Raw genomic sequence first — 27541 nt, 5'->3', positions numbered from 1 at the left:
CGCACCAATTTCTTCCTCATGTTTAACCAAAAACTCTTTTGATTTAATTTCAAACCATTGGTCTGACCTCCTGGGGTAACAGAAAGCAACTCCACACCATCCTCTATATGACAGCCCTTCCAAGTACTTGAAGATGGTTATCATATCACTTCTGAGTTGAAGATGGTTATCATATCACCTCTGCGTCCAGGCTAAACATACCCAGCTCCTTCAGCCTTTCCTCATAGGACTTGGTCTCCAGACCCCTCACCATCTTTGTTGCCCTGCTCTGGACACATTCCAGCTTGTCTATATCCTTCTTAAATTGCGGTGCCCAAAACCAAACACTATACTCCAAGTGAGGTTTAACCAGAGCAAAGTAAATCAATACCATCATGACATCATGTAGTCTGAACCATCAGTGGAGGATATGTTTGCCAAGCTCCAGGTGGGGTCTGGAGTCCTCCTGGAATCACAATAGATATCCAGACTACAGAGATCAGTTCCCCTGGGACTGATTGTGCAGGGGGTTGGACTAGATGACCCTGGAGGTCCCTCCAACTCTATGATTCTGTGGAGAAAATGGCAGCTTCAGGGGGTGGACTCTTTGGCATCACATCCCTGCTGAGCTCCCTTCCCTCCCCACTCTTTGCCCGTTAAGGCTCTGCCCTCAGATCTCCAGGAATTTCCCCAACCTGGAGTTTGCGGCCCTAGGAGAAGGAGGGAATCTCCCTCCCTCCCTCTCTCTCTTTCTAAATGATGCCTCTGGGCATTATATTTGTGTTACATTTCTAAACTGCTTTTTAAATCACATGGTTTAGGCCCGGGGAAAAGGGAAAAGAAAGAAAGATGACAAATCTGTAGGAGGAAATAAAAGCTAACTAGCAGCTGGTGAGATTTTTTTTTAGGACGCAAGTCTTCTGATTTTTAAGTGACAAGATCAGTTGGGATTGCCAGTTGATTACTTCAGAGATAGAGGCCTCCTTGTGGAAAAAAAATGACAAGCTTAAATTGTCCCTCTTTAGGGTTGTTATGTAAGGCTTGATAAGAAGGTAAAAGAGACCAGTCAAATATTTCTAACTGGCATTTAAATTGCATTAACACCTTCATGTACAGCCTGAGTGAAAGGTCACGCTAGACAAGCAGCATCTTCACTGTTTGTAAATATCTAATTTGCTGCTTTTAAATTGCTGTGAACCTCAGTCACTTAGTCCTGCTGAATGAATCCACTGTTGCAAATACTTCTGACAAGCGAATATTTGCTTACTGAGAATCCATTGTTCTTAATGGATTGAGATGGACGTGCAGTGTGAATGCATTTGTATATGGCCACGCCATTTCTCTGCTCTTGTCGAAAGTAGCACGGCAGTGAGAAAAAGCCCTGGGTTTTTCAATCTGTTCAGTGGCACTTGCCATCCTGTCAGTGGGATTTGCTGAGAAAGTGCTTATGGTCAGAATTCTTGGCCCTCTGCACCTTTTATAAACAAATTGTGTATAATTTATTAAATCTTGCATAAAACAGAGATGAAAGAAATGTAAACATGCATTTAAAAAAGAAATAGGGAAAACAGGCCAGGATACAAATGGCTTCAGAAGCCATGCTGAGTGCATTTTAGGCTCAGCTACTGGAGGAGGGGGGGGTTGTTTTGTTTTTTTACTTGTGTGCAAGGATATGATTGAGCGTAGGCTTATGCACACACCCCAACTAATGCCTGAACTGCAGACTTTCTGTGTGTATCTGAAAGCAGGATTGTCCTGACCTAGTGATCTAAACCATACTTTCAGGTGATGGCAGGGAGATAAAATAAATGCAAATTCCAGAATGATAGCCATGTTACAGAGAAAGCAACAAAACATCTTATGGTTTTGTGGGCTATACCACACTTCATCCAATGCATGGTGTTGGCAGATCCAGATGATTGGTTTGTTAGGGCCAAAATAGGAGTAAGATTCAGTAAACAGAATAAAGAATCAAAACAGAGTGGATGTTAACTAACCCCAGCTGCTGAGCAATTGGCGAACTGGTGAGCCATCTATTGTACAGATCCTTAAAAGAAACGCAATTATTTTCAGTAGTGTCCTATTTACTAATCTCAATTGATCTGCTGTAGTCAAATCTGATAATCTTATGCAGGAAGTTATGAGCCTAGTGTCATTCTCCCTGCACTCAGTGGTTACAGTGGGTCAGTATAACTGAAATAAGCTTCAGTCCTCTCTTTTGTTAAATTTTATGCTATCATTAGACAGCAAGACAAGATGGTGGCAGGGCATATATGTGTCTAATCACAGTGTCAAGGGCATGCAGGTGAGAGGAGTTAAAGGTGGGGTTGCCAGGTTCCCCTACACACCGGCAGGGGATAGGGAGGTAGAATGGCCAGATCCAGGCTGGGAAACACCTGGAGATTTAGGGGTGAAGCCTGGAGAGGACAGGGACCTCAGTGGAGTACAACGCCATGAAGCCCACTCTCCAAAGCATCTGCTTTCTCCAGGGACATTGATCTCTGTAGTCGAGATGAGCTGTAATTCCAGGGGATCCCCAGGTCCCACCTTGAGGCTGGCATCCCTAGTTGAAGACTCTACTCTAAATTTCCCACGGTTTGTTATAGCATTATTTATGTAACACCCGATTAGATAAATTCCAAAAGGATAGCCTTGTACATTTGTCTATGTTCTTCAGGCTTCAGGATCATTTAAAAACTAAATATCAAGAATTTTGGAATCAGTTCTTCTTTATTTCAAGTTATAATTTTAAAATTTACAGCTGAACAGACATGTATATGAACTTATATTTTACCTCTTTAGGTGAAGTTACATTTAACCTGTCCCCTTTCTTCACATTTACCCCTCTGCTATCCTCCTTGTTGATGGAGTTGACATGAGTTTATGATTCAACATTTAAGGCCTCTTTGGGACCCTGACCACATCGCCCCTTCTTGAGATTAGCAACATTGTTGGGCACAGTATCTGCAGAGTAGCTATTTCTAGATGTTGTCTTGTTATGGTATGGCCTCATTATACTATAATAGCTGGTTAGCTTATTTCAAAGTAGGCAATGAAAAGAGGAAGGCTGATGGAGACAAGTCACAGGCTCATCATGGTCCTGGCTTGGGTAAAGGCTCTCCTCCATCATCTCTCAATCATGAACTGTCTCAAGAAGAAGAAGCACAGCCAGCATGGCGTAGTACTTAAAAGTATTGGACTAGGAGACCCCCATTCACATCCTCACTCTGCCACGGAAGCTTGCTGGGTGTCCTCAGGCCAGTCACTCTCTGACCACCTAGCCTACCTCATAGGATTATTGTTAGGATAAAATGGAGGAGTCCCCATTGGGGATAAGGGTGAGGCCTAAATGAAGCAAGTGACATAAGAAATAGATGGGTGCTCTGAACTGACTTTCTACTATGCTATTATAGTTGGGTGTTTTATAAGGGACAGTATAGCTGAAAGTGTTTAGCCCAGTGCAAAATGAGATAGGAACTACTCTGGATGTTGTAATGTTGTGTTAAAAATCATACATTACCATGTTTTGATTTTGAAGAAGAAGAGAAGAGATTGGATTTATATCCACCCTTCACTTGGAGTCTCAGAGCGGCTTACAAACTCCTTTCCTTTCCCCTCCCCACAACAGACACCCTGTGAGGTAGGTGGGGCTGAGAGAACTCCTGACAGAAACTGCTCTTTTTCAAGAACAGCTGTGCCAGAGCTTGTGACTGACCCATGGTCACATCAGCAGGTGCAAGTGGAGGAGTGGGGAATCAAACCCGGTTCTCCCAGATTAGAGTCCGCACACTTAACCACTACACCAAACTGGCTCTCAATTTTGGACTTGGTAAGATGATTTCTAGACATAGAAATCATACATGTGAAGAGACGGCTTATTTATTCCATTAGATCTCTTTCATATATGAAACTGCATAATTTCAGTGATTGTGCTTTGTAGAAAAAATGCAACCGTAATTGTTGAAATATAGGGTGATCAGACACAAAAGAGGACCTGGTGCTTGTACCATTAAAAAGGGAACATTTACAGCTGTACTTATCTCTCTACACCAGTTTGGTGTAGTGGTCATGAGCAGTGGACTCTAACCTGGAGAACCGGGTTTGATTCCCCACTCCTCCACAGGAAGCCAGCTGGGTGGCCTTGGGTCAGTCACAGTTCTCTCAGAGTTCTCTCAGCCCCACTTACCTCACATGGTGTCTATTGTGGGGAGAGGAAGGAAAGGTGATTGTAAGCCGCTCTGAAACTCTGAGTGAAGGGCAGGGTATACATCTAATTCTCCTCCTCCTCCTCTCTAGGGTTGCCAGGCCCTATTTCCCCCCCAGCAGGGGAATTTGGGGACGTGCCGGAAGGGTGCCCCAACACGATTACATCACACAAAGTCATCACATCAGGGACACAGCACTGTGTGTGCATTCCCCCACACACACGCTTTCCCAGCTATTTAAAGGGAACCTTCCCTTTAAATGGTTGGGGGAAAGCAGGGACTGCCCGTGCCTGCCTTGCAAGCCATGAGTTTGCTGCATGCAGGGCAGGCACGAGCGGCCCCCACTTCAAAAGAGCAAGCACTGCTCGTGCCTGCCCTACAAGCAGCAATTTTGCCACTTGTAGGGCAGGCATGGGTGGCCCCTGCTTTAAAACACCAGGTGCCACTCGTACCTGTCCTGCAAGCCCTGAGATCGCTGCTAGCAGGGCAGGTGCAGGCAGCCCTTGCTGACAACTTTTGGGTGTGCAGCCCCCGCCTCTTCCAAGCAGCGTCTCTTTAAATGCTGTTGGGAAGAGGTGGGGGGAGATCGTGTGCACCTGCACTCCAAGCCGCAATTCACGGTTTGGAGTGCAGGCATGCGCACACATGCCCCCCTTCCTCCCTCCTGTAAGATTTAAAGGGCCAGCTGGAGGGCCATTTAAATCTTGTAGTAGTGCTTGCTGGGTGGTTACTCTTGAGGGGGCTTCCCCAGCCAACTGGCTGGTGGTGGGAAGGAGCCCCCCCAATCAGGTAAACCCTCCCACAAGGACCAGGGGGGTCTGGCAACCCTACTCCTCTCTCATGATAATTTTTGGTTCTGCACAGGCACTAGGGTTGCCAACTCTGTGTTGGGGAATTCCTGTATATTATGAGGGTTGAGACTGAGGATGACAGGATTTGGAGATGGGAGGGACCTCAGCTGTCATGGAGTCCATCCTCCTAAGCAGCCATTTTCTCCAGGGGAACTGATCTATGTAGTCTGGAGATTGATTGTGATTCCAGGAGATCTCCAGGGCCCACCTAGAGATTGGCAACCATAACAGTTACTTGTTACAGAAGCCCTGGATTCCTGTGGATCTAATTGTTCTATAGAAATGGCTTCTGCATGTTGTATTCCCACCAAGACTGCTTTGTACCAACACAGGAGAAATTGTGTGGAGAAAAGAAACATGGAATCACATGTGTGTTGTAAAGCAGATCTTGAAATGTAATTATAAATCAGTGTTCCAGCATGGCTAACAGTTTTAAAAATGCCTTTCCATTTTCATATGTGAATGCAAACAATGTGGAAAAAGTGCCTTAACAGTATTTGAGAGAGAGACAGTTTGGTGTAGAGGTTAAGTGTGCAGATTCTAATGTGGGAAAACTGGGTTTGATTCCCCACTCCTCCACTTGCAGCTGCTGGATGACCTTGGGCAAGCTATAGTTCTGTCAGAGCTGTCCTTGAAAGGGCAGTTCTTGAAAGAGCTCTTTCAGCCCCACCTACCTCACAGGGTGTCTGTTGTGGGGAGGGGAAGGGAAAGGAGTTTGTAAGCCACTCTGAGACTCCGAGTGAAGGGCATGGTACAAATCCAATCTCCTCCTCCTCCTCCTCTTCTTCCTCCTCCTCCTCCTCCTCCTCTTCTTCTTCATTTGTGGATTCAGCCCGAGTGGCTGGATCATGTGTAAATTGGGCTCTAACATTACAAGATATCTGCAAAATCTGCAGGAGGTCAAAGTTTGTTTAAAATTGCAAGTCCTTAAATGCCTGTCTACAAATGTGTAACCATGTGTTTAAAGCATTAAAACGAAAAAGTGAATGTGTTTTGCAAATAATTGCATGATAATAGCCTCCAAACTTTAGTCTTTCAGTTCTGTGAAGACAATGAGGAATTTCACATTACCCTTTTTAACCCGTTTTGAAGCCATTTTTGATCCGTCATGGAGTAAACTGGCATAGGGCTGCCATTTCACACATGGCTTTCCCCTTCCGGTAAAGACCTGGATCTGAAGCAGTTTGCCATTTCAGACTACACTGCTTTTTCCCCGCCGTTTTTCACCCACGCGGGCGATCTCCGTTTTTTTTTTTAACATTCGCTTTAGAGCGCTATAGCACTATAACAAAACATTCCAGGTATTCCAATGGGTTGATATAATGCTGTTGCATTACAGCGCTATAGTGCTATAAAGCGAATGTTTTAAAAAAAGCCGGAGATTGCCTGCGCGGGCGAAAAACGGTGGCAAAAAGTGCATTGGAACTGGGAGTGGAAACTGAAGACTACTTGGAAGTGGTTGACAGGTAAAACGCTTCAGCCCCGTTTCCTAAGCAAGACAATAGCGTTTGTGTCTGAAATTACAAATATATTCCGGTAGGGAACCAGTTCTAAAACGGTTCTGTCTGAAATGACAGACCAGAAACCGTTTGGGAACCGTTCCTCTTCCGGATTATATCGTCTGTCTGAAATTCCTCATTGACTCTGATTCATACACGCAAACATGTCATTTGGTTGCTGGCTAAATGAATGCGATGAATGAATGTGTGAATGTGAATTTATTTAGCATACTTCTGTCTCAGCTCTCCAAAAATCTTGCCCAAGGTAGTTAATGTAAAAAATAACATAATAACTGATAAAATTAACTTAAAACAATTAAAACGATTGGTAAAATTCCAAAAAATTCTCAGCAATAAACCAATAATCAGTAAAATCAGCAATATAAAAATTAACAGACAGAAGGTAGGCCATAGGGAGGGGTCCAAAATATCAACAGTGGACAAAAAACTGTATAAAAACCTGGTACCTGGAAGCCAAAAAGACAGACAGCAGTTGAACTTCAAGGGGTAGGACATTCAATAATGAGGGAGCCACCACCGAGAAAGCCATGTTGCTAATTGCTACTTGCCTCACTTTTAGGAGCAAGGGCACTATAAGCAAATCTTACAATGATGATTTAGTTTTCAGACAGAACATTACAGTAAAAGGGAGTCCTTTCATTTAAAGTGCATGGTATTTGAGGTCATATGAAAGTCCTATATGCGGTGTTTTATCTGCAAATCAGTATCTGATATCCCATCTGGACGTACAAACCAGTCCACTGTTCATTACTCTAGGAAGGGAGCTAAATGTTCTTAGCACTATCTGGATAGTTTGCTCCCAGAGTACCTTCAGCATAGGAGTTTCCCCCTTTCTATTTTATGGCCAGGGGAAAATGCTTGGTGTCTACAGTGCCGTCTCCATATGCCCACATGGAGAATTTCCCTCCATAAAAGAGAACTAGAAGCCTTTGCATGCATGGGGCTTTGAGCACTACATGCTAGCAACTAGTAGCATATGTTATTCACAATCCCAACAAATAGAGAAGTGGGTCTGTCTGCAACCCTTCATGGAGTACCAGATCCCAGACGGAGGCAAGCTGTGCCTGTGGGGGAATTGGAAGTGCAGTAGCTGGCAAGCCTTCCTAGCTTCCTGACAGAAACTTTGCCAGCTATCTAGTAACAGCATGACAGAAATGTGTGCTGAGGGCATTGTGGATGAACCGCAGATGTGCCCTTAGCATTACTGAAGTCTTCCCAAGTGAACTATAGAAAAGCATCTTTGGGAACGTAAACAGTTTAGGCTGCTTAGCCTTGCGATGTGCACTATGTGTAAAATAATTGCCAGAGCAACGGTGTCTACGCTGGCTGCCTTAAGAGATTGCTGCATGGGCAGGAAAACCTATAGCTTAGAACTCATTTCACTTGAATGGGAAGTGCAGAATTTCTAGTTGGCAGCAAAATGCCAAGAGCTTTGTTATCCATTTATTCCTCACTTTGTATGAGCATTCGTTTTGTGGACAAATGAAGGGGAGGGGGAATCAAGCAAACTATTCAGATTAATGTTCAGCCTCTTCTCAATGCATAGTTACTGTTAACGCATGGATCACTAAGGCATAATTCTAATTGCTGTGGAAGTCTGTTCCAAAATCTCTACCATGAGTGAGACATTGCGCTCTGTGTTAGGAGTGAAAGGAACTGTCAGCGGGGGGGGGGGGGGGGAGAGAGCAACCAACCAGCGAAGCCATGCCATTGTTTGTGACTAGTATAAGAAGCTAGGTAAATTTACAATGCCTTGCGTTCAGCAACATGGAAATGGCACAGAAGAGAATGCCTAGCAGGGGTTAAGTTCTTATGCCTGCACTGCAGCCTACTTCTGTCAACACTGAGCTTAGGAAACAAACATTTATGCTTTGTGAAATGAAAGTGTATTTTTGAAGACTAGCCGTCAGATATTTTTTGCCCTTCACACTTTCAAATGCTTAGCCTTTTTTGTAAGTTGACTGCAAAGTGCATCAGTTTGCCAGGGAAAAAAAAAAGTCGGGGGGGGAGGGGGAGGGAAAGTCTTGACAAGTGCCCATGGCGTCATTGTCAAGTACATGAGCTTCAAGTAGAAGATGGCAGGAGGGTTGGCACAGAACATGCTTCCTTCAAGCCTATTACCTCGGGGGTACCTGACTCTTGAGAAGCTTTTCAATCCTTCCAACTGACGTTATTCCCAACTGTCCTCTGGTTTATTTGGAGCACACTGTCTCGCAGATAAACATGCTGTTTAACTGCAGGTCAAGGGACGGAGTCATTCTGCTAGCAAAATGCCTGGCATACATTAAATGGCACTGACATGCAGAGGGATGCGTAGAGAGATCAAAGTTGTCACCAGTATGCCTTGGAATGGAGGATGCTGGAGGGGGAAAAAACAAACGCACAAAAGTGTATTGGAGTGTGTGTGTGTGTGTGTTTTAAGCCATAATATAGTTGAGCATTTAAAAGTATGACCTCCCAAATGCCAGGGATCAGGGTTCCACGTAATACAGAACACAAAAGTTTAGGCACCCACTTGGCAGGGCAGCAGCTTCCAGATCTGGGGCAAGGAGATGGAAAACATTAAATAGCCAGCACCACAGGAAATACAGTTATATAGAAAGCCTGGGGTTTCAAAGTTTTGCCCTTGTATATAAAAAGAAGTAACAAAATATGAGAATGTAGATGTTGCCCCCTCCCCAATCCTTGCCCAGCATGGTCAGTTCTAGTGATTTATTATTATGTCTAATTTCTTCAAGAAAGCATATTCAGTTTTTTGATAACTAGGTTTGGTTATAAATGCAGGCATTATTATTTGCATTCAGATCTGTGTACACTCTATGGGAGTACCTGGCTTACCAGAAATATGTTAACAATTTTTCTCGAACTGAGAAAAGCTTCTCAAGAGTCACTTGCAAACTAGACATCAGATACTGTGACCCTATTATAATGTGTTCATTGCTTAATGGAAAATTAATAAAATTGTTCATAAAAAATACTGTGAGTGTTACCAAATTACACTGTTACAAAATTATTGTTTTACTTGTCCCAATAATCTACTGCCTGTCTCCCTTCAGTGTTTTGTTGATGGCTACGCTGAATGTACAGGGCAAAATAAGTATATTGAGAATTCTGCCTTTTGTCCTTTGCTGTGTATGGAATGGATATGGAGCGATATTTTATGAAGATAGTTTTCAGAAGAATCCTCTAAAGAAAGGATGGTAGCTACTGCTGCCCCCCCCCCCAGCTGAATTTGAAGTTTGTTATTTATGTGCCCTATTCCTACTTAGGTACAAATAAGAGTTGGGGGGGGGGGGGAGCTATCTTGTAAAATCTGTGGAACCTAAAGTATTGTGGAGAACACAGGAAGAAATATCCCTTATAAAGTATGCATCCCTTATATGGTGCCCTGGTTTGGAATGTTTTTCTTCATTGTCTCCTACTGTCATTGTATTACCACACTGTAATTTAAAGGGGGGGGGGGTTACATAAAAGGTACGTGAATAAAAGGAGGAAGTTAGGAACCTTCTGGGACAAAAAATAGAAACAAAATTATTGCAAATTAAACTTCTTTTGTGATCAAGAGGCATTTTATTGCCTTTTGCTTAATTAGACACCTCAGAAGTGTGGGAAACATTGTTATAGTTAAAAATTGTTACTTTGTAAATCGTAGGGACAAAGGGGCTGTGCTGCAACTTTAAAGTTTCCATGCACGTAAATGTCAATAGAGTGCCTTCTCCATCATCAGCACTAAATTCACATTGATGCCTCTTTTCTTCTCTGTATTGATCCTTCCATGAGAACGTAGATTTGTATCTGTTAATTAATGCGTCCTGAAACAGCGTTTGTATTAATCAGGCAGATAAGAAAAATTGGATGCCTGCACCCTCATGACAACCGTAAAAGTGCTGGCCCTGATAAAAATCGTGGATGGACCTCAATAAAAAAGTTCCTCCTTCCACTCAATAAACTAATCATCCTCCTTTTAATTATTCGGCAGAAAGATGTGTGGAGATTGGAGAATGTGTAAATCTATTTACTAACAGCAGTGTCTGGGAGGGAGGGAAACTGGGGCCGTCACAGGACACTGCTGCAGGCTACATTCTCTGCCCATCTGCTCTAGCAGGAAAAAAACTGGTTCTTGAGAGAGGAAAAGGACAGAAATCCTGGAGCTAATTGAAAATATGCATTCCTCTTTAGACCCTTTCAAATTATTATTTCTGTTCCATTTCCTTCCATTTCCAATGAGGGCTATTAAATTACCCACTGTCATCTTTTTGAGAGGCTTTTTTTTAAACTTTGTGAAAATTGTGTTAGTCTTGTTTTGAGCCAATTAAAATATCCACCTCCAGGGCACAAAAGCACTCTCTTAAAATAATAAAGGAATGACCCCCCCCCCCAAAAAAAAGTTGAGGCATGTAAGCATTTCTCTTTAAATTTTGTTTGATTTTAGTAGGTTTGAATCTAAGTAGTATGATGGTTTGAATCTAACTTGATGCCTAAGGTGGTGATGCCTCCCCCCCCCCAATTCCTTTTGTTTTTCCATTTCACATTATTCTGTTCTAAGGCTGGGGCCTTCAAAAGAGGAGGGAAATTTATTTAAAACTAAAGGAGCAGCTAAAGCAGACTGTTCTTCCTGCAGGATCCTTGTCAAAGGCTCATGTAAGCAGCTCCATAAACAACTAACTGAAAGCTTTGAGCCATGTCTTTAAGACCCCCTTAAGAAAAGCTTGACTAATCCCCTTTGATGATTTTATTAAGTACTTGTGGTGGCTGGTGCCAATTGGCAAACCACAACATTTCACCAAGAGGCCAGGAAATCCTTGCTTCTTCTCACAGTGTTCTGTGGTGTCTTACATGATTGGGGGATATTAGCAGTTGGAGATAATAAATTAACAGCTACTGTAAACAGGAGCCTGAAAAGGTATGACAGTGAAAATATTTGCCCTTTGTGATCCTATTAGGAAGGAAGGGGAGGGGAACAAAAGCAAAACTTAAATTCATTAAGAAGCATTATTAAATTTTCACTCTCTCCCTCTTTTTTCTCTCTCAAAAATGATGGTGTGATTACTATTCACTTGGCACTTTAATGTGCCATCCTGTTATTTCAGCAACGGTAGTACACGCAGAAGCCATTACAGAAGTAATTAGTGTCTTTTCTGAAGAGGGTAGGTCTTGCTTCAGTTTCTGCTGAGGTTGAAGTTCAAAAAGCACTTTGCTTGTTGTGATCATCACCTTAATTCTATTAAGGTACTGACTCTTCTCCTGCAGAAATATTTTCATTCTTCTTTCTTTCAAAATCTTACTACCACCACCACCATTTCCGAAATAGAATCTGACAGCACTGATATTATTATTATCATCATCATCATCACCATCATCATTATCATCATCATCATCATCATCATTATTATTATTATTATTTTGTCAAACTGCAACTTCAAAGCCATTGGGTCAACATTATTTCAGTATCTTTCTAGATGCCATAATACATATTTCTCCATTCCTGATAAGACAAAATGTGGGTCCTTTTATGTTGCTATCAAGCCCTCTTCCCCCCCCCTTAAAATAGCACCAAAGATTAACTGTATTTGATTAAAAAATTGTGATTATTTGGGGTTCAAGAAGAGTGCACTGCACACATACAGATTTATAACTTACATAATGGCAACAAGCAGAAAAGAAACATTATAATGCAGAATTCTGATGATCCTGGACCATTTTAATTATTTTTTCTGTGTACTTTTCCTCCCGGTTTAGGATTTTCCACTTTATCGCTTGCTGACCAGATGAGCCTTCTGCAGAGCGCTTGGATGGAGATTTTGATTCTGGGAGTTGTGTACAGATCACTTTCTTTTGAGGATGAGCTTGTCTATGCTGAAGATTATATTATGGATGAAGATCAGTCCAAATTAGCAGGCCTTCTTGACCTCAACAATGCCATCCTGCAACTGGTAAAAAAATACAAGAGCATGAAGCTGGAGAAGGAAGAGTTTGTCACCCTCAAAGCTATCGCGCTTGCTAATTCAGGTTGGCAGATTGGCATGATGGCTCATGTCATTTCCCCCCCTTTCCCCTAATACCTTCTGCATGACGATTTCTAAACAAGACATTAGGAATAAGTAATTTTTAATCGTATTACTGCAGGATGATTCTGAATGGCGAGTTGCAAGGTAGTTCAAATTAAGGGAAGATCTTTATGGTTATAACCATTTGCTGCACAGGTTTCTAATTTGGTTAAAAGATGCCAGGAATTTGGACTGTATTAAAAGCAATGATGCTTTTCAATAAACATAAATGTTACTCTGCTAAATCCATTTCATAATCCAGATAAGTCTAATCAGTTCACTAAACCCCAATAGAATGGATGGGACCATGACTAAACGTAATATATGATCTGCTTCAATCCAGCTACTAAACATAGTGAACTCAATAAGTAAGGTGAACTCAGGTTTTATCAGGGAAAGGAGCATATCACTGTTTAATCTTATGGGGTCTCTTCTTCACCATACAAGTTTTGATTTTTATGGTTGATGTTTAACTGATAGGTATTACTTGTTTGGAAAGAGTTAAGAAATCCAGAAAGGATTCTTCTCTGCATTTGAACTTAAAAGTGCTGAAGCAGTGAGCTAGTGTCTGATAAGTAAAAATCGTTTGTTCTTTGTTGTTTTTTCTTTTGTGCCTCCCTAATGCTTTATTGTGGTCTTAAGTCCCTTTTAGCATTTGCATAAAGTTCATGATAGATCCCTCTTTAATGACGTGCTGATCATTAGATACCTGTGTGTCAATAACATGCTCTGATGCTATGTACCATTGACAGTCACACCGTGCCCCTCCATCTGCTTTTGTTTTGACCCTATCTTTGAACTTTATCTTGGTTGCTGGCCAGTAGTTTTCCCTTTAATTACAAGAAGGAAACTGTCAATAAAATCTGTTAAATGGGATGCAATGAGTGGCTTGAATGGGTGGACGGCTATTTGTTCAAATTCTGCAGCATTCAAGGTATTGACAGTTTGTTTTCTGGGGCCATATGTGACGATCAATCTCAGGCTGGGCTCAGCCGCGCTGAAAAATGAAAAACCAGATTGCTTTTGCTTACTTGTGGATGACGACTTGTGATTTGGCGCGGTCCTAGTGAGATGAGACCTTCTGCCCAAATTGCCCCCCCGAGAGCCAGGGCGCGTGACTGTTTTTAGAAATAATTTTTTAATTGATTTTGTAATTAACAGTTCATCTACAATATTGATGCATGAATCCTCAGATTGATAGGAGGAAAATTGTTTTCAACAATGAAGTTGTACTTTCCTATTTGTCTTCATAATGGGATCTAGCATTTTACATTTTTAATTGAGGCTTTAATTCTTTCCCAAAAATGCAAAACAAAACATCACTTTTAATAAATATAAATTTAATCCCCTACTGAAGTCGACAGATGCAGGTTTTGTTGTAATACATAGTATACTACTGATGGTCATTGCAAATTCTTATTTAGTGTGCAAGATAATTTTATTTGCAACAAGGATAATTTTGCTTTAAGCAAGATAATATATAATTGACCAACATATTATGTCCCTATTATTGTCACAATCTTTTAACGTTACTGATAAAGTGAGATACCTACAAAGCTAGAAATCAGGTATGCATTATATAAAACCATTCTTTTAAAAACATTTTCTAAAGCAGCTTACATCTGCATATTTGGAGGTGATAGAGACATTATTTCAGTCTGACCTGCAGAGATTTAATATGACATTCATTGAAATTATCAGCTTAGCATAAACATCTGGCTTGATTCAATAATAATTAATGCTCTTTTGTGCTCTAAATCGGTGGACTGATTTAATGGTAACTTTAGTGCCTCCCTCCTTCCTCGTTCTACCCATGCATAAACATACAGGACTTGCCTACATTAACATGGGCAGGGTACCACTGGTACTATAACTCCAGTCCATCCAGTCTTTGAAACGAAGAGCTGATAGGTTTCTACAAAGCAGTAAAGCTGCTCAGATGTAGATAAAAAGATTCAGATGTATTCTCATGAAATCTTCGATCCCCAACCCCATGCCTTTTCAGGCAACTCCTACTCAGTTGAAAAGTCAGGAAAAAGTAATGCCCAGGAGAGGCAAGATGCAGCTCCCCTTCCATGGCTTTTGAAACACTATAGAAATCAGTCTGCATGGCTACTGTGCCATGTTTTCCAAAGCCCATTACTTCTAAGCACAGGGGAAGGCATTCTTAGCAATCCTTGGATCCAAAATCATAGCAACACCCTTCTTTGCTTCTTGGCAAATAGATGACTAAAGAAGAATCATAGCAATACCTGAGCCCCCCCCCCTCCCTCCACCTGCCTTTGCTCAGGCTGTCAGAGGGAGGGGGGCAGAACCAGGCAACCCCCCCATCATGCCCAGACTCAGCTCAGTTCACAAGAATGCTCTCATTTTCTCTTTCATGTCAGTTCTTATGCTTTGTTTTATATACTTATGTGAGTGCTTTGGGCCCTGACCTGGATGGCCCAGGCTAGAATGGTCTCCCTCTGCTCTTGGAAACTAAGCAGGGTCCGACCATGGTTAGTACTTGGATGGGAGACCACCAACAATGTTGAAGGTTCTAATGCAGAGGCAGGGAATGGCAAGCCACCTCTGAATGTCTCTTGCCTTGAAAACCCTACAGGGCCGCCATAAATTGGCTGTGACTTGACAGTACTTTCCACTACCACTGAATTGCTTTGGAAACATTTGAGCGAAAAGTTAAGTAGTATATGAACAAACACAGACAGAAGTAATCAATAGTAAACCACCATTGTTGCTAACTCCTATTGTTGCTAACTCCTTTTGCCCTTAGTAAGCCACTTTCAAAAATGACCAATCCTGAGCCCAAAAATATTGGTGGTGAAATTTGGCTGTATAATATAGGATCCTTGGTCTGGTATTCTGGAGGAAAAATTACCTGCAAACATAGGAAGCAATTTTGCACCAATGAGTTTTTTATTTACTCTCAAAGAGTAATGCAGGCAACTGAATTGTTGGCATCTTAACAAACAGTGTTGGGTACATTTCTAAGTGCTCCTGGGTATTGATTGGGAAATGCCAGATGGAAGGATGCATGTGTACTGGCTTAAAAAAAACCCCACTTTGCATCCCCAATCAGTTCAAGTGTCTGAGAATCTCAAATTCTTTTTGTGCCCTTGATCTCCTGAATGGAACCCTTTAAAATCTAGTTGTAACTCCAAAATGGAGAACATTTCTATGGAAACAATGCCTAAGAAAGCTGACAAGTTTAAAAAGCATTAAACTGGCAGGTTGAAAGTGATCTAAAGGGAAGAAAAAATATTAACCTAAAGGCTCAGTCATTCCAAATGGATTGTGGAAGGCACACTGAAAAAGACAACAGAGGCAGAGAGTTACAAGACTGGTTAGTGTAAGGAGGCAGGCTCTGGGGGTAATGAGGCAAGAAACAGCAGCTTGGTCTCTTGAGACCTTGCTCAGGCCCAGGAGCCACGACAGAGGTTGAGGTTGCACATGGACAATGATTCCTTGTGTCTCCTTACAACCACTGAATCAGCAAGCAACTGTACTGATCACTTGAATTAGTGACAGCCAAGTGCCATGTACAGCAGGGCTATACAGCTGCTGCTGCTGCTTCTGGTGAGCTGTCAGAGTGGTAAAAAGCTTAAGGTGCTGCCAAAGTTTGTGGGTCAGGACAACCAAGAGTATGAGGCAGAAAAGTGGATGAAACTATCCTCTCGGCTACACTGACAGAAACCTTACTGAGAGGAGAAGGTGCAATGTCACACCATCCTCCTTGCAGATTGCAGCTTATAGTCCAGTCAGTGCCACATGGATTTTTAGAAGGACTTTCCAGCCCATTAGTGCCATTTTAGGGTTGCCAAACTCCAGGTGGGGGCCTAGAGATCTTCTGCTATTACAACTGATCTCCACCCCAAAAATCTCCAGGTATTTCCCAACCCAGAGCTGGCAACCCTAGTCCATTTTGTGGGCCAGAGAGGACTGATATGGGTAGGGGAAGGTACAGATACATCTACTTCCAGTTTGCAGGATCTAGTTCATAGGAGCCTTTTTTTTGTCTTTTCTTATCTACATTCTCTTTGTTGCTATTGAAGTAATATGTGTCGTTTCAAGAGGGGGCGGACTGTGGCACAACGGTGTGGTTGGTTCTCGGGGTGCTCCTGAGAATCGCCGACTCTCCATGCTTTTTTAGGGGATTTTCGGGGTTCCTGAATCCCACTGGACCTCTCAGAGGGAGGTCTGGAAGCAGGGGACTTGTTTCAGGCTCCCTGTGAGAGGCTGCAAGTGGTTGGCAGCCCGGAATCATCCCGAAGCAGAAGCACGGAGCTGAGCAAACATGGTAGCCATGTTTTGCACAAGCTGTGAGCACCCGCACCCACACAAGACAGTACTGAGCCTCATCATAACATCGATGAAGATAAGGTCTACATTGTGAGTACCTGTAAGCGCAACAAACAAATCTTTGATGTCCTTCTGAACTCTTTGGACTAAGCCCCTTTAAATCTCCCCAAAAGCCAAGGAACAAGGAGTGACGATTCCCCCTCCCCCCCGGTCCTCTCTCGTAAGCGGCTGTGACAAGACTGGGACATAAAAAGTTATAAAAACACTTTCAGGGCAAAAGGACTAAACTACTGTCATCTGTACATCGCAATTCCTTCTTTATGGGAAAACTATCGTTTTGAACTTAAAATATAATTCCTCTTGTTGTATTGTGTCGGATTTAAAAAGGAGCTTCACTAACATTTAACAGAGAACCTTTCCCTCAAAATGGATTACAACTATCATTAACTATGTAATATTTTTTTTTACAAGACTGTGTTTTACTTCTAAAAATTTATTGATTGCTTCCTGGACACATTAAGAGGCTGTATATTGTTTGGTCTATGCGGAAAGATGCTTGGATTTTAATATGGCTACTGAGTCTTGTGTTTTGAAATAGTGGTCAGCTCTGTGAGTCTTACCGGAAACACGAACACAGAAGTTGCTGACTTTGCTAAATAGACTCAAACTTGGACACAGCATGAAAATGGTTGTTCAAAACATATGCAAAGAGACAGACAATTCAGATGATCCAGATGATGCACAAGAGATGCAGTTTTCCTGGAAACAATTTCAAGAGTTATTTGGGGACTCAATTCAACAAGCGATTAAAGAAGCTTTTGAGAGACTCTATAATAAAGAGCAGACTATTCAGTCAGAAACTGTAACTAAGGTCCTGTTCACACGGCAAATTTGCTGCAGGAGAGCCACAATTGGATGGCAGATTTTCTGGGGGCGATCACACCAGAACACTTGGCAAGCAGAGCGCACCCATAGTATGCCGCCGAAAATGTGTGATTAAAAAATACCTCCTCGAAGGTAGTAGCAAACGGTTTGCCACAGGCTGCCTCCAGACTCCTTTGGTGTGATCGCGCCGGCGCGGCTTTTCCCTCCAGCCATCTTCGTTGCAGCATGCACGCCGAGGGATGGAACTGTGGGTTGCCGCCAACGCGTCTGATTGCGTTGTCGCGCAGGTAATTGCAGTGCCACAAATAGCCACACCTCCCCCCCCCACATTTTCTGGCCCGTGTGACCGGGGCCTGAAAGATTCACAGAGACAACAGATTCTAGCTAAAGAGCAAGACTCCAATCAAGATGATACAACTTATGGAATTTCCTTTCCAGCCAAAGAGAACATATGCAGCTTCACAGGACAAATCAACAGACCTATAAACAGTGTGATAAATCTTTAATTTTTGAAATGGCAAAGATACAGGAGAATCTATTGCATGGGATGATCTTTCTACCTAAAGAGAAATCAAGAAGCTATACAAGACAGGAACCCTTTACTACTTCAAGAATTGGATACAGTTGGAAGGAAGCAAAGACAATTTTTCCACATATAAAGAGAAAAGGCACAGAATTATGACTGTAATGAAAAAAAGAACACAGAAAAAGAAGACAAGAATCAAATATTATAATTAGAATGCTATAAGATGCCTTGGCCTAGATGTAACTGACTAAAATGAGTTATAGCTGAAATTGACTTAACAACACAATAGTAAAGATTATGAATGCCAATAAAAATATTGAATAAATATGTGTAAAATAGAAAATATAGAAATAAAGGTATGATAATTTGGGTATAGTAATAAATACATAATTTACAGCTGTAACTCATTAAGAAGGACTTAATGGACTTGGATTTTAATGAAGAAATCAGTATGTTAGGAGAACGTTCTTACTTACATTTTGTTTTCTTATAGAGTAATATAGGGAACCCTGGTTTAGGTGGAACTGATTTAATGGAGCTATAGTTGAAACTGAACTGGATGTTATACAAAAGTTTAATATGAAATTAGAATGGAAACTGATAATATATTTGTTCCTGTTTTTATTTACAGATTGTTTTTCCTACTTAAAGGTGATAATGGTTAGAAGGATCTTTTGATTACATATAGTAGAAATTTATAAGCTTAACCTGACTTTAGATTATATATAGTAGTAACGCTAGTAAAAGAAATAAGCAGCTTTTAATAGATATTGTTGCTAAGATGGAAGTTTTTTGATATGGTAAAATATTAGTTAGCTTTGTTATGTATGAGAACTTTGATTAGATACTATGACACTGTTAACACTCTCGCTTTTACCTTTTCTTTTTGGAAAATTAATAAAATAGTATAGAAAAAAAACAAGTAACGTGTAGTTTCTATTATCGTCAACATTTGGAAAACTTTGGCTACATGTTTGCTGTCTTCTGCTTCCATCATTATGAAATACAAGTAAGTTAGAAACAGTCAGCTCTGTAGAGTAAAGACTGCTTCGCCTAGTGATAGATGAAGATGATGTAATTTGAAGTGGCTTTATAGCTGGCTGGTGACTGCAAGACTCTCAGAGGGATCTTGCTCTTTACCTGAGATCAAGGAAGTGACTATCATGTTATGCTGTCAAGCCTGTTCAGTGGCCTCTGAGGGCAATACAGGCTATTGATATAACCTGTTAGAAGCCGTGGTGATTGCTAGAACCAGTTTCTCAGACATGTCACAGCTTAGCCCATCTCTTCCTTTGCTGAAATGGGACAGCAGTTCTCCCTGCCCTTCAGCCACCATGGTGGTCAGAATGGAAGCCTTTCCTTCTGTCTACTGATTGAGAGTTTAAAAGCAGGCTTGTGCTGTGCCAGTGCACCTGTGAAGGAGCCTCCATTAGAGGCAATTATGGTAGATCATCCTGTGAGTCTTCAATTTCTGATAATAAGAGCATCATCACCTTGGTCCACAAATTTCCTTGTGTGCATCTGGGGGACTGAGAGATACCACTGCTGACTTTGATTTCTAGTAGCAATATCGCTAGTGCCAGGCTTGGTCTTAGAAACCACGTTTGCATCTTGGTACTTTATCTAACAGTCTGTTCAAAATGTGAAATTAAATCTTTGTGTTCCAAAATATTCTTTCTGTGTTAACAAGCAGTTGTGAGAGTGCAACTTTCATAATTTTTTTAGACACAGATCAGATTGGTGCAGATATGAGCTAGACTTCATGTAACTGAATATTCTCTACATATCAGCCATTCTTGTAATGTTCCCCTTTATCCCTATATATGCTGATGTTTTACTTCATCACGGTTCTGTAACGTTAAGTGATATATTCAGGTTTTAGACTGTCCTCTTTTTATGCACTCTGAACTCCAGAAGCCCTTTCCTGTGCCTGCATTCCTAACAGATATAGAAAGCATCTAATTTGAGTCTGTAATGTTTTACTTCAAGAAAACTGTGAATCATATTTGTAGGGATCTGCTCAGGAGAAACACCTGTAGAAATCTTGAGGAAAGTTAGAAGAACTACATTAAGCTTAACAAAATGTTAGGGGAGAGATGGTTTCACACATCTCTGTGATTCACTTATTTGTTCACAAAGTTTGTACCCCACCTTTCTGCCCTCATCAGGTCCACCAAGGGAACTAACAGGTAAAAAAAACCCTCAGTAAAACAGGCCTTAAAACCTGATAAACCCAAACACACATACATCATTAAAAATTAAAACCAAACTAAAATACACATGTAAAAGCATCAAAACAATAATTAAAGTATCAATCAGGAAAGAGGGATCACTGAAGGAATGAAACAACAAAAAAATGTCTTCCCGTACTGGCATTAGATTTCAACAGAAGGGGATATATGAACCTCTCTAGGCTGAGAGTTCCTGAGTTTTGGTGTCACACAACCAAGAAGGCCCCCTCCTAGGTTGCCATCCGTGTAATCTTAGAAGGTGAGGGTATCAAAGGCAGGGCATCAGAAGACTGCAGCAGATGCATAGGTTTACAAGAGAGTAGGCAATCTTTCTTTTAAAGGTCAACAGCCAAACCTTGAAACAGATTGGGAGCCGGTGTTGATGGGCTGACAGTGAATGATATGGTCCCTGCGGCCCACTCCAGTCATTCACTACTTCTGCACTGTCATTTTTGTCACTCGTTTGTCCCTGTTGCTTCAGGGATTTTCCCCCTAATGTGTTTTGCTCTCTCTAGTAGTCCCAGAGGGAGCAAAACATACACACCAAACAATCCACTTTCAACCCACTTCCAGTGCACTTTCCAACTGGATTTTGCCAGTTCACACAGTAAAATCTAGTTGGAAAGTGCATTGAAAGTGGATAATTTAATGTGTGTGATCAGAGCCAGAGTGTTATATGCTCCCCGATTCTCTTGAGTGATGAAGTTCCAGGGGCTTTTGCTTACCTGGTTTGGTTCCCTTTGGACAGCAGAGCTCTGTTTTTTCTAGTATTTGTTTTATTTACAAATATACAAGGAGATCACAGGAAGTGGCACAGACATCTTCCTACAGGGCTGCAGATCTAGTACTCCATATCAGATGCTGAGGGGGGGGGAGGGAGATCCTGCAGCCCCAAAGTACCTCAGCCCACACACCAGTGGTTCTCTCTCCGCTCTTTCCAGCATCAGAACTGCCCTTTCTTTTTCATGTACACATCTGCCTTTAACAAGGTGTTTTCTTTCAAGCCCTGATGTATATTTGGAGATGACCATTTCCTCACATTCAAGGCCCAAAGAGGCCATCTACAATCTTTAAGACACTTTACCATTTTCTTTGTCATGTAGGACTGACCGAGCCACAGTGATGAGAGGACAAGTCTACAAGATGGGGTAGTTAGAAAAAAACCTTCATTTATATTGATGAAAAGTAAGGGGATACAAATCTGTAAAGAACATATCCAAAATGTGTTCTGGAGTGTTTTTGTGAGGCGGTGTTGCTTGAAATTTGGGCTTCCAAGAAACCACTTATTTGTTATTATATGTGGCACCACAAGATCTTTTCTCAAAGATAGTGTGGGGTTGTGGTTAGAGTGTCACTCATCCATGACATTCACTTGATGAGCCACTCTCACGCAGCCTAATGTGTCACAAGGGTTTGTTGCAAGGATAAAATATATACCAACCGTAAGTTTCCTGGAAGGCGAATAGAAATGTGATAGATAACAGCCACATGCCTATGCAATATATTGTAACTAGGTTTTCAATATATTGATTCTGAGCTTAATAAACCTTTGTTTATTATTATACTTGACTTTAGTAGTCAGGAAAATGAAATACAGATAACGTTGTTTGCCATTTTTCAAAACAGCCCTCTTCAGATATATATATTAGGTGACTTGTTCAGGTTATCTGACAGAGCTCATCATAGGATAATGTGTCCCTTAAGTAAATATTGCAAAGGATACAGACATGCCAAGTTTTAAACTTACCAGGCAATGCTGATTGGTATTCCAAATCTGGTTCCATTTAGAGCAGGTGTCCACAAACTTTTTGAGCCTGATGGCGCCTTTGAAATTCTGGCACAGGGTGGTGGGCACAACAACAAAGTGGCTGCTGAAGAAAGCAGAGCCAACCACAAATGTCAGGGAGTGAACTTATGCATAACTCCAATAGTAACTCTTTGACATATCAGGCTTAAACTCTGTTTCACGTGATGCCTTTTATTTTGCACAGCCAATCAGATCACCTATGGCCAATCTAAAGCCATACCTGACCCTGCCCATTTCTACAAAATACTTGGGTAGGACTTTAAAAACAGCATAAGAACATAAGAGAAGCCAATGTTGGATCAGGCCAATGGCCCATCTAGTCCAACACTCTGTCACACAGTGGCCAAAAATACCAGGTGACATCAGGAGGTCCAGCAGTGGGGCCAGGACACTAGAAGCCCTCGCACTGTTGCCCCCCCCCCAAGCACCAAGAATACAGAGCATCACTTGCCCCAGCCTGAGAGTTCCTATCTATACCTTGTGGCTAATAGCCGCTGATGGACCTCTGCTCCATATGCTTATCTAATTCCCTTTTGAAGACGTTCATGCTTGTAGCCGCCACCACTTCCTGTGGCAGTGAATTCCAAGTGTTAATCACTCTTTGGTTGAAGAAGTACTTCCTTTTATCCATTCTAACCCGACTGCTCAGCAATTTCATTGAGTGCCCACGAGTTCTTGTATTGTGAGAAAGGGAGAAAAGTACTTCTTTCTCTATCTGCTCTATCCCATGCATAATCTTATAGACCTCAATCATGTCACCCCTCAGCCATCGTTTCTCCAAGCTAAAGAGCCCCAAGCATTTTGACCTTTCTTCATAGGGAAAGTGTTCCAACCCTTTTATCATTCTAGTTGCCCTTTTCTGCACTTTTTCCAATGCTACAATATCCTTTTTGAGGTGTGGTGACCAGAACTGTACACAGTACTTCAAATGAGGTTGCAACATTGATTTATACAGGGGCATTATGATACTGGCTGATTTGTTTTCAATTCCATTCCTAATAACCCCCAGCATAGCGTTGGCCTTTTTGCCTGCAGCTGCACACTGTCTAGACAGTTTCAGTGAGTTATCTACTATGACTCCAAGATCTCTCTCCTGGTCAGTCTCGGCCAGTTTGGACCCCATCAATGTGTATTTATAGTTAGGATTTTTGGCTCTAATGTGCATCACTTTGCACTTGGCCACACTGAACCCCATTTGCCACGTTGATGTCCTCGACAGATCCCTTTGGAGTGCCTCACAATCCTTTCTGGTTCTCACCACCCTGAACAACTTCATGTCATCTGCAAATTTAGCCACTTCACTGCTTACTTCAACTCCAAATCATTAATAAACAAGTTAAAAAGCATAGGACCAAGTACTGATCCCTGTAGTACCCCACTGCTTACCACCCCCACTGAGAAAATTTCCCATTTGTACTCATTCTCTGTTTTCTATTAATTAGCCAGTTTTTGATTCACAAGAGGACTTGTCCTTTTATCCCGTCACTATTGAGCTCACTTAGGAACCTTTGATGAGGAACTTTATCAAAAGCTTTCTGGAAGTCAAGGTAAACAACATCTATTGGGTCCCCCTTGTCTCAGCACCTCAGGAGTACAGTAGTGCAGGAGATGATGGAGGATCCTGGATCTTAGGTTGATCTAATTTGGAAACCATGTATTAGCAGTTCAACAATTACTTCCTGAAGTATCAGGCAGCCCAAAGTATTTCCTGAGAAAGTGAGATCATGAGCTGCCCAGAGGTATTGTTCCTTCCACTATTTGATGGTGCGTAGCTATCTACCTTCCAGTATGTCCATTCACTAACTACTTCCTACCTGTTTTCTCTTTTTCTTCATCTAAAATCGTTATTATTAGGCATAAAATCAGGGCTGATGATATTGGAGATAATGTTTGAAAATTAGCTTTGTGAAATTCCCTTTTCGTTGGTTTAGATCTAATCTGCTTTTTTGCTCAGTCTTGGCCAATCCCCCTCATTATAGCCTCTGTTCCATGTGGCTTTTGGCAATGCATGTCCCATGATCCGAAACATCACTTTTCTGGTGGTCAAAGGGGACCCCTTCCTCCTTTTTCTCACATGGAAAAATGTGGTTGGAGCCAACCCTCTTTTTAAAAAATAGATCTGCAATGTTGCATCTGTGTTCCTCATTACTGTTTTTCTACTTAAATTTAAAAGGTTTAAATTTCTATACAGGAGAGTAAATCTTCATAGTGAATGCATAATGCTGTAACTACATGCTTCGTGGGGCATGTATTCACTGAAAACCAGAATTATTAAACATGTAGAACCCCCATAGGACTCTATTGTGTGTAATAACAGATAAACTGTCATCAGAATCAATGAAATGTGCCAAATGACCCAAACATGTATATAATTAAGTGCCTTCTTCCGAGAAGGAGCTATAAGGATTTATTTCCCCCCTGCTTGTGCATTTATTTGTAAATAATAACCAAGGTTGCCTTGTTAACCTCTTAGTTGTCAGGATTTTAAAAAATATTGCTTCTTTCAGGAGATATTCTCCACACATTTGTTTAAAAAAAGGGAAAGTTACTGAATGGGTAGTGGCAAAGCAACTCCAGAAGTACCTGGATGAGACGTCTGCCCTTGACCCTTTTCAATCAGGCTTTAGGCCTGATTGGGATTGGGATGGTTTTGGGTTGCTGGGGGATGATCGCTATCTCAGATGGATAAAAAAAATGCATCTCTATTCCTATTAGATCTGTCAGCAGCCTTTAATATGGTAGACTGTATCACACAGTATCTAGAAAGTGAGGTGAGACAGGGTGGAACATTGTGAATATACTTTTGGTTCTTTTTATCTGACCAGTCCCAAAGGTTGCAGAAGGACATGGGGACTGAAATGGGGGAGGGGTGCCACATGTTATCTCCCATGTTGATGTAAAGCCCCTTAATGAGGCAGTCCGAAACTCTAGAGTAGGGTGTGAACAATATGCTTCCAGTTGTGGCTATCTCTGTCCTGGTCCAATGTATGAATGCAGTCGTCAAATGGCTAAGGGAAAACAAACTAAAGCTGAATCCAGGTGACAGAGGTGAAGTTGGTTGGAAGGGCTGGTGCTTTCAGCGGGATTGTTCTATCAGTGGAGTTGACAGAGGTGAAGTTGGTTGGAAGGGCTGATGCTTTCAGCGGGATTGTTCTCTCTTCTATCAGTGGAAAGGAACTTTTGCTGAAAGATTTCTATTAAGAGCCTACGTCTTGTTGGATCCTGGTCTTCTGCTGGAGAAATGGTGTCTATGACAGAGAATTATGCTTTTTTTCCCAGGTTTTTCAGTATGAGCAAATCTTGCCCAAATTATAACTGACTTTGCCAATCCTATTTAGCAAAGTAGCCTTGAACTTCTGAAAATATGACCAGTTTGCTTGCAGAATTAGTGCTTTACAGCCCCACAATGGAATGAGCTTCTTGCATATCTAAGAAATACATTTCAAACATATTAATGCAAATTTCAACGCTCATTTCTCTTAATCTATATAAACCAAGTACATTTACAGGAAGCAATTACATGTTTGTAATTACACCAGAGACCCAAACATTTTTCCAGAAGGTCAATATGGTAATAAGTGGGTAATTATCTAACTTACTCATAAGCGAGCCCAGAAAATGCTGGGTAAATCCATGCAAATCCATAAACAATTATTGTGTCGCTACTTATTACGGTGCAAGTTACAGTTTACAGCACTGGAGTTATAATCCTGCTTCCTGGCACGGAAACTGAAAACTGCTTTTGCTTCTTTTGTCTTGCAGACTCAATGCACATAGAAGATGTCGAAGCCGTTCAGAAACTTCAAGATGTCTTGCACGAGGCATTGCAGGATTACGAGGCCGGGCAGCATATGGAAGACCCACGCCGGGCGGGCAAGATGCTGATGACTCTGCCACTGCTAAGGCAAACCTCCACTAAAGCTGTGCAGCACTTCTACAACATCAAACTGGAAGGCAAAGTCCCCATGCACAAACTTTTTTTGGAAATGCTGGAAGCCAAGGTCTGACTAAAGCATCCTGGGCCTTCCAGTTGTGCACACTGAAATTTTAAAGAAAGGGAAAACAAACAGGGGAAAAAAAGAACAGCAAAGAAACTTTAGTGTTTAAATTAAGGAAACTAAAATGACTGCACTGATACTTAGCAGCAAGACTGAGAAGCAGCTTTCACCTCTTTATAATCTGTGTCTTATCTGATGCAGCTTTCCTTCTACATTTCTCTCTTCTTTTCCTGTTCTTATTTTTTCCCCCTTTTCTTCGTTACTTTCCCCCCTTTGCTGCTGAATCTTTTAAAAAGAGGTCTCTAATAGAAGAGAGATGGAAGCCAGGCCTGCCAAAGGATGGAAATCCATAATATGGATGCCAGTGAACTTATTACGAACCACAATACCCCAATGACAAAGGAATCAAAAGAGAACCATCGTACCTAGCAGTACAGTACAGTACAACACGATGAACTGACTGAATGCAGTATTAGGTTTCACGAGAGCAGCCTCTAATTAGACGACTTCGATGACAATGCATTGGCTGCTTCTTATCATGGCATTTTCCATCTAGATCAGTTACAGCCATTTGATTCCTTAATTGTTTTTTCAAGTCTTCCAGATATTTCTTAGGTTAGCTACGATGTAACTTTTTCAGGGAATAGTTTGAGCTTTATTCATTCATGCAATACTAAAGAGGAAAGATAAACAAACACTGCATTTTTTTTGTGCTGGCTTGAACAATGATGAACATTAATGAAGGACAAATGAATCCTGAAGGATGATTTTTTTAAACAAAAAGTTTTGGTTCTTCTTACTAACGGGAGATTTTTTTCTACCAGCTTTACCAATTTTCAGCCATTTGTTAACGTGGGAATTTATCTTACTCAAGCAATAGTTGAAGGGAAGGTGCATATTATCACGGATGCAATTTATGTTGTGTGCCAGTCTAGTCCAAGACATCCCGTTTCTTCGCATGAGTTCCAATTTATACCTAAGTGTTAACTGAAACAAGCAATTAGATTACACCTACAATATATCTGAGTAGTCTAAAGATGTCATGTCAAGTAGGAATCTAAAAAGATGTTAGAAAGGTGCTTCTGTATGACCAAGATACAGTTGTTCCATGATCTTAATAATTCTACATGTTCATTAGTGATGTGGCCTTTCATTTTCAAAATTGCAGACTTCTTATTGAAAGACCAACCCAC

General features: G+C 41.4%; 1 protein-coding gene across 1 annotated transcript in view; it reads left to right on the top strand.

Annotated features, from left to right (window-relative positions):
- Positions 1-26910, top strand: part of ESRRG (estrogen related receptor gamma) — a 276236-nt gene extending 249326 nt beyond the window's left edge. Inside the window, exons 6-7 of the mRNA XM_015405927.1 lie at positions 12295-12564; positions 26113-26910. Of these exons, the coding sequence (XP_015261413.1) occupies positions 12295-12564; positions 26113-26357 (515 nt within the window). The 3' untranslated portion in view covers positions 26358-26910. The remainder of the gene's footprint in view (positions 1-12294; positions 12565-26112) is intronic.
- Positions 26911-27541: the final 631 nt, after the last annotated feature.

The sequence above is a fragment of the Gekko japonicus genome, unplaced genomic scaffold (genome assembly GCF_001447785.1).
Source record: "Gekko japonicus isolate JY-2015 unplaced genomic scaffold, Gekko_japonicus_V1.1 scaffold279, whole genome shotgun sequence".
Taxonomy (NCBI): Eukaryota; Metazoa; Chordata; class Lepidosauria; order Squamata; family Gekkonidae; genus Gekko; species Gekko japonicus.
The sequence above is the reverse complement of the archived record's forward strand: the minus strand, read 5'-3'. Positions and strand labels throughout refer to the sequence as shown.